At 33.6% G+C, this 8,307-nt stretch overlaps 1 protein-coding gene across 1 annotated transcript; it reads right to left on the bottom strand.

Annotated features, from left to right (window-relative positions):
- Positions 1 to 2,234: 2,234 nt before the first annotated feature.
- On the bottom strand, positions 2,235 to 4,028 carry LOC138304979 (caveolin-3-like). The gene is made up of 2 exons (XM_069245398.1): positions 3,975 to 4,028; positions 2,235 to 2,579 (listed from the first exon to the last, which is right to left on the bottom strand). The coding sequence occupies exons 1-2, from the start codon at positions 4,026 to 4,028 to the stop codon at positions 2,235 to 2,237; spliced, it is 399 nt and encodes a 132-aa protein (XP_069101499.1).
- Between the last annotated feature and the right edge of the window lie 4,279 nt (positions 4,029 to 8,307).

Raw genomic sequence — 8,307 nt, 5'->3', positions numbered from 1 at the left:
GAGGAGGGGACACTGACGTCTCCAAGCAATAATATAACAATTGATATAAAGTACATAGATGAAAAAGATTGTTTAACATATTAATGCATGGTATTGAGCTGAAGACAATGGGTGCATGTCTAGGGTAGGTATCTGGGACGGTCGGTTCGCACGCTTTTTTCCCTCGTGTGTCGTAAGCATGTTGTCTCAATGATTGTTGTGTATTCAAAACCACTCGTGTGTGACATGCTAATTGAATAGTGTTAACACTTTGAGTTTATTTTATCTGTGGTCTAATGTAGCATGGCTGACGTAAAGGCACAGTAATGATTGTTATGTAGATAAACCGTGTTATTTTACAGAGGAACAATTTATGATTAGTTAAATACAAGAGGAATGACTATCATTCAACAATGGATTAAATATTGATTAATAAACCATAAAATGATGGACACACAATTATAATATTTTACCATTTTCCATCTCAGTTTGAAAAATACACAATATCATAATTGGGGAATGTTTTTTTCGAAACAAAACTATTTTTTTCAAAAAATGTAACATGGATTGCGCAACAGACGAGGCCTACATACGCTCTCTTCATATTATAGCATATACAGTGTATTTTTATTTTCTAAAAATGATATATTAGACATATTGTAAAAGCATAATTTCTTATATTGGATCTTCAAATTAGCATTTGACACTTATTTTTTATATTGCATGTAAATATCATATTAGAATTCTGTTTAAATTTCCCTTTTGACTAGTAAATCTAATATATCCTTTATTTCTTGCTCGTAGTTTTCTTCAAGAGAAATGACCTGTTTTCGATTATTTAGATGTATTAAGGTGAAAACTTACCGTTTTTGTCATATTTAAAAATATATCCTAAATTTATAAGATATTTGAGGTTTTAATGTTTAAAGATTGTGCAAAGTGCGCGGAATAACAGTGAAGATATTTGACAGACCAGCTGAATGACAGCCATAATTTTTATCAACGTAATGATCTAGGACGTAACCATTGCTTTCTAAAATACTTTTTAAAACGATGAACATTTAGTTTGATACTTTAATATCCATTTATGGTATGGAAGTTGACTTCAATATCCATGTATGTATGGAAGATGGGCTTCGCTCCCTGTAAATCTTCAAAGGAAATCTTTGCAAATCTGTGATTGGAATCCGTTTTGCTATGACATATTCCAGAGGTGTAAAGATCGTAGTGATCGGAACCCGTAGAAATCGAGGAGGATAGGAATAGCTCAATGGTTCATAAATTCGTTGGTTCACCAATAAACTACTTAAGCCCTACTACGATACGTCATCATTGTGCATTCTACCTGAAAGACAGGTAATCACAATATGTGGATAACATATCAGTGCTCGACTTGTTGATAATCGTGATAACATGTCCATTGACGAAAATATTCTAGAGATCAAAGTAAAACAGGTGACCATTTAACACTTGAAATCGAAAAAAAATCAATTGAAAAAACCCACCTTTTTCATATATTAATTCATTTATTGACCAATAGTCAACGTCGTTTTGAGAAATAATAAATAAAAAAGTAGGGTATGTAGTTATATATGTAAAATTATAGAAATATTTCTATGTGTTGAAATGTAATTATATAGAATATTATATAATAGCAGCTACTCAATAGTTCAAATAGTTCTCTTGATTTATCGGAAAGATACAATATTCTCGGTGTATTGTTTATAGAGTGTAATGCAAAAAATGCCAAGCTTGTAATTGAAAATACAATTTGATAACGTAAAGTCATTAAATCTCGCGATTAACTATTTGGATTTTTTTTTGCGGGGGTTTATTTTTGCAACTCATATTGATAGCATTTGGAATCGCCATTCACATTCAAAGATAGTATGCGAGATATTAATTTTCGCAAAATTTGATAAATCCGCGAATTTATTTAACGAAATAAAACCCCTGCGAATATTAGCAACTATATAGCAAAACCATATGATATAATATAATATATTCTAACACTCGTCATTCCAATGATGAACTAATGCTAAATAATTACTTACACTATATTAATATACTGCTAAGCATGCGATGTTGGTAAACTACAACTTCATTTAAGTTAAAAAATAATTGTACACATTGTGTCATATAAGTTTCATATCTTATGAAGCTTATCAATGATCAAGTGTAATCATTAATATTGTGTAAATTCGATATCACTGCCTTTCAGATATGTTCGTATTATGCTTGTGTTTCATTTAGTGTTATCCTTTGCTGCCAGAATGTTGAATAGAGATATTAGAAAACAGCAGACCACAAGTCTCGCATAATGGCGCAAGTACACATCCGACAAGATTCCCTACACATTTCTGCATGGCGCTACAGTTGATGACGAATAGCTTGATGGCAGGAGTTAGGCACCACACGTGCTCAAATGCAATGCAGGCGAACTGGAATCCCCAGAAAAGAGCCAGACAGAGACCACATTGGATGGCCATGAAGTTGTAACAACAATTCCTGCTACAGGCGAAACATGCTTGGGATGTTTCCCACACACAGTCGACACTTCGGGTACCATCACTCTCCGCGAATACGTCCTCAAAGTTAGCCTTCAAGAAAGACAATAACAAAACAATCAGGTTATATCCAGATCGTTTGTTTGTTACATTTAATTAGCGTCCTATTAACAGCCAGGTTTATGTAAGGACGGGCTCCCATGTATGTGGTGTGTAACGTGTATATAGTCTGAGGTGTGTATTTTGAGAGACTGCAGTATTTTCGTGTTGTGTCTTTTTGTACAGTTAAACTCTTGGATTTTATATTGCTATATCACTGAAGTATGCTGACGAATCGAAGACACCAAACAACACACTCGTGCGCTTATACGGTATATGCATAGAGCAAGCGTATTGATGATATGATCATATTGTAAGTATAGTGTAGATCAGGCCAAGGGTCATGAAACAGTCTCTGACTGAAGTGTTTGCTTAGCCAATCAAAAAAGACGTAACCTTTTTTAATGTCGTCTGCTGTGGTTGGCTTAGGTCAATTTACTCTTTTTAGATTGTTTCCTAATCCCGGGACCTGGTTTCAGTCACATTGGATAACAAAAGCGTGATATTACCGATATTCAACAATAGGGTCGCAGAATTTGAAATTCTATTTCAATTGCTTCTACATTAGATGTTAAAGCATGTTGATGGTTGGCAAAAGGTATGTAAGTCTGGTAATTACTTTAAGATAAAGGACGCTAAAGAGATATTTACCGCAAAATGATATTCAGCCGTTAATGATTAACATTATATTACATTTTGCTTCATGTCTCTCTCCTATAATTACCAATAGATTGACAATTCTCCTGTGTATCAAATGAGGTTTATGATTCTGTTAAATCGATAAATCATACGGAAAACTTGATATTCGAAAACTTGGTAAAGCGATACTTCTTATAATTAGTAGATTTTACTAGGTAAAGGTTGATGAAAGCATTAAAGTCAATGTTCATTGTGGTAAACATATAGACCGATAGTGAGCATAGTCCAAAACCTTTCTCTAGACCATTTTGATCCTTTGTTTTACTCCGACAGTACTGAGACGGGGACAAAGAAGGGAGGTAACTATAGTAATTGCATATCAGAAAGCGGAAAGTCAAATACGACAATACCGTGGGCCCATTTGTGATTCTTGTTTTTAAACGTTGTCGTTTAATTACGATTAGCCTTATAGCCCTTTGAACACCTGAGCCCTTGTGACTTATTATGTACTCAGCCGAATTAATAATTATTTATTTTAGTACAAACAGGAAGAAAAAAAACCCATTAGGAACATTGTAAGTTATTTCTTGAAAACAGGAAGTTAGCGTATACCAACAAACTATTGGCCAATATGTACATTTCCTTTGAAATTGAACATACAGGAATAGTTATCCGGTTGATGAGCATCATTATTTAGTAATATCAATTAACACTCACCTGTAATTAACAGTTACCTATAATTATTCTCACCTGTATATGTTCGTTGATACCGTTCGGATCCCTGTCTTGTTTCGGAGAAGCCATGGTTTAAATGTGACGTATTCCCTCCTCCTGTATTTACTTAGTGGGCATATTTGTAATATACACAAATATCGGTACATGATATATACGAACAAGGGTTGTAAATGTCTTATCTTATTTACCAACTCGTAAAACATGCCATAAAGAATTAAGGTCTTAATGCATTGCGATAGACAAAAAATATAGTCTTAACTTCACAAGATTTATATATTTAAAAGCCCGTTTATGTATTAGAACAGGCCATTCTGTTCTATCAGAGTTGCTTCCCTTCTTTTTACGCCGTCAGTACTGACGCAGTGAAACGAATGAAAGTAACTCTGATATATTAAAATGATGCAAAATGACTACAGAAATGACCCATGAAATGTGAATCAAAGAATTTTTTAAAGTTAGTATTTACATCTTTAAAAACATAATATTGTAGCTTAAAACCCTGACAATGATGGATCTATAATGGCACTACTACCACTTCAGCCGATAGCGTATGGTATTGAAGTTTTCATAAATGGTTGCATCGAGGCTTGTAGATAGTGTGCGAGCCGAGTGTTTGCCTAACTTTACAATGTAACTGTGTTGCTGCATCCAGGTAGCATCGACGGAACCACAAGGGAGCGGCTGGTACTGTAGCCAGACCGTGGATTACAGACCATGAAAACTCCAGTGATCGTATCCTTTTAGAGACTCTAGGGATGTACCATAAGTATTATCTGACATGTAATTAGCTTTTATAAGTACTTCTGTATAATATTGTAACATATTGGTAATTTGTGCGATAAGTGCATCTTGTTTTACTTAAGGAAACCCCAAAAACATTCATGTATATTCTGTAAACTAAATCTTGTATATAGTGTATATAGTGTATAACGGTCTTGGTATCGTTCGTTACCACTCTTGCATTGCCGAGCTCGTCCATATTTACTATTTTCAGTTGGCCAACTGGTGTTAAATTTGTAGTTTCTTACTCAAAGAGAATAACATTTTGTAAATACCACATAAATTGAGGCTTTTGGTGATAACAACCACGCCGTATTATATTTGATTTACATCAAAAGAAATGCTACTTAAAACAATGTGCTAAAATAAAGTAACCACAGTAACCAAATAAGTTGTAATATTACGGCGACATAATTTCGCGTTTTCTTGATCAATTTTTCACAGCGATTTTATTAATCGAATGACAGTTAAACGGTGCATTAAAGTTGTAGTTAATTTTCCTGGGAAATTATCTTTGCGGATTTTTATCGTCCGCAAAATATACGAAATGTAGTCGTACGCGATAAGAAGTTAGTTTAAAATCTATTATATGACAATTATGAGTGTCAGTCCCAATTGAATAAACATACAAACTACTTACCTCATGTTTTATATGGATTCCCCAGATCGATGAAAGAGGAGGCAATCTAGTTTATCCTCTTCTAAAGTCATTAAATCCACTAGTTTCTGCCCTTAAACAAGCTTCTTGCACGGCGACTCTATTTTGCGTGTTTATGTCTAACGATTCCAAGTCATAAAAAACCTCTCCCCTCTACAATCCCATCCCATCACAATATTTTTGCCTAAGTTTATAATATGCAAATATATTGCTCAAAGCAATGCAATATAACATATATAACATTTTTTCTGGTATATTATGGCACCAGATTGACTTTATTCGTACATAATTGACATTTTACAAAATTAGGTCACTGTGACCAATATTTTGACAATAAGTTATATTTTCCAAAATGTTTTATTAAGATATATCATTTGGTTCCAACAAAATTGGACAAACCAGAAAATTGACCCTCATGTTTAACCCCAGATAACTCACAAGGGACTCCGAATTGACCTTAATCATATGTAATATCATGATGTCCTAAATCCCGGGTATCTGTAAACAAAAAATAATGCTTATCGGTCAAGGCCACCGGAGGGCCCAAATTGACACTCCTCCTTTTCTTCATGGGGACTAATTTGCACGATTTCTGGATGATCTGTACACGTTCAATAAAAAATAGTTCGTAAGAAAGCAGTATACTAATTGCTAACCGCATATTAGGTTATTTTCACTGGCTGATATTTTCGTGATTTGCTGCACATTGCTTTGATCGCAAAAAATGATTGTCGAAATATCGATGAATCGCAAACAATCATTAAACCGATAAAATGTTATTTGCTCATTTGTAGTTAAAACCGCAAAATGTTTGACCCGCGTGAACAACCGCGTGTACAGAAGCATTACTACTCTCTTCAATTTTAGTCACTCTATCTGTAATTTACACATATTACACTCCATCTTAGTGACAAAGCATTAACTAGCATATATCTTCAATCAATTAAAATTTGTTGTACATGCATATCATATTAGGCAAAATTGGACTGTGGAAGATTAGCAAAGACACCTCGACTGCAATAAACTTCCTTTCTTCAAACAGGTTCGAATCTTCTATTCCAACTACAGTTTCTCCAAAAAGTAAGATTTAAAGTTAAACATTCTATGAAATCAGCAATTTACCATCTTTAATTTGTTATCTCAGAGATAAATTTTATGATGCAGTCTCTATATGGTAGTTTAATTTTGATATCATTTTTCCAATTATAACTTACGGACACCTGACGAGAATCGAACGAGACACATAGCAGGGCATCGCTTTCGCTCAGATTATTCTGACAAAGGGCAAACTCAGTGGTAATACTTTTTAATGTTATAGAAGCTACATTTGTTTGGCTCTGGTGTGTTTCATCCACAGTAATTTCTAATAGTGAAGCTGTGACTGTGGAGAGATTATCCACGTTTTTGTCGTCTTTCGCGATCATCACAATGTTAAACAATACCTCATTCACCCCTGAAAATTTATAATGGACTGATCTAGTCTTTAATTAAGATGAGCCTATATGTGTTTTCAGGGGTGAATAAGTTATTTAAAGTAAAATGTGCATGGACGTCCAGGTATTTAAATAGTTACACTTCGTGTTCATCCCTGGCGACTTTCATTTCGAACGTGCATGGATATCACTAAGAAGTGTTTAAGATATGATCATGAGTCGTGCAAGCGTTTTTTATGTTTTTTATTCAAATTATTGAAAAAAACGTCGCATGTGGCATATCCTTGTGAAGATAAAACCTCTTCTGTGTCAAATAACATCTCATGTCAAAAACAAATTGTGTTCTAAAGTCGTTCAAAAGCACTTGAAACTGGATCATGTGGCATTATAAATAGTTCGGGACTGTTCACATTTGTAAGTAACATATATAAAAATTCTGAAGAACATGTGTTTGCTCTTTTATTAATAGGCGTTTCCAGAACCGAAATCAAAGCTACAGAACTATGCTGTACGTGTACTTAAATTAAATCCAATTGTAGCACTATAAGGGAGTCGGCGCAATCTTGAATTTGACAATCATTATTTACATACTAAGTATTCGATGTATTGTATATACAGAATGACAGCTCGGACACATTTAAGGGCTGTTTTTGAGTAAGTGTAACGACGAAAAACGTCAAAATTAGAATTAACGGAACACAAATTACTTTAAAGTAAACAAAGTATAATCAATTATAAACATACATCATACCTACAATTTTAGGATACTTTTGATTTAGAAATACTTATTTTCAATGTTCCGAGGATAAAAAGCATGCCGCAATTTCAATAGTTCTGACGTCTTGTAATTAATTTAAAAGTTTAATTCAGAAGGTGATATTAGATCTAAATGGAAAATTCAGATGCATGTATGTACAATATTCAATCTTGCTTTTAACGAGTATTTCCATTGGCTTGCAAATTCACCATATCCGTTCATAAAGTGAAAAATGACGTCGATGTTTGTAACCTCGCTTCTGATTGACCGATACACTGGCGTAATGATTTAATAGAAAAAGACGTCCCAAAATATATTAAGAATTTTGAAGAGATTATCTATAAGGTATTGAATTGAAATTGAAAAGATTTGTATGTGATGGAGATGTACTCTTAATATATCTCCAATTATGTATAATGTTCATAAAGTCTACCACAAAAAGTCAAATGATATAAATGATACTTTTAATAGTGTATATCATTCTTGCTTGACGCAAGAGGTTGACAGACACATTGCAATTATACCAGTATGCATAAAATGGGTATCTCGGTTTCAATTGACAACGTCATTGATACAAAAAGAATTAGTCCTGAGCTAGGATTCAGTTGAGGACAAAGACTATGTATAAATGTTTGTATATTTAGTATTTCCAATATATCACACTGGTAATAATCAGTCAACAGATAAAGGTGGTGCTTTGAGATTAAGCGATATAAAACT

The sequence above is a fragment of the Argopecten irradians genome, chromosome 12 (genome assembly GCF_041381155.1).
Source record: "Argopecten irradians isolate NY chromosome 12, Ai_NY, whole genome shotgun sequence".
Classification (NCBI taxonomy): Eukaryota; Metazoa; Mollusca; class Bivalvia; order Pectinida; family Pectinidae; genus Argopecten; species Argopecten irradians.
The sequence above is the reverse complement of the archived record's forward strand: the minus strand, read 5'-3'. Positions and strand labels throughout refer to the sequence as shown.

Excerpts from the sequence above, each read along its gene's own strand:
- LOC138304979 (XM_069245398.1), bottom strand. The coding sequence starts at position 4,028 with ATGGCTTCTCCGAAACAAGACAGGGATCCGAACGGTATCAACGAACAT. Across the intron at positions 2,580-3,974 it reads GTATCAACGAACATATACAG|GCTAACTTTGAGGACGTATT; the intron begins GTGAGAATAATT and ends TCTTTCTTGAAG.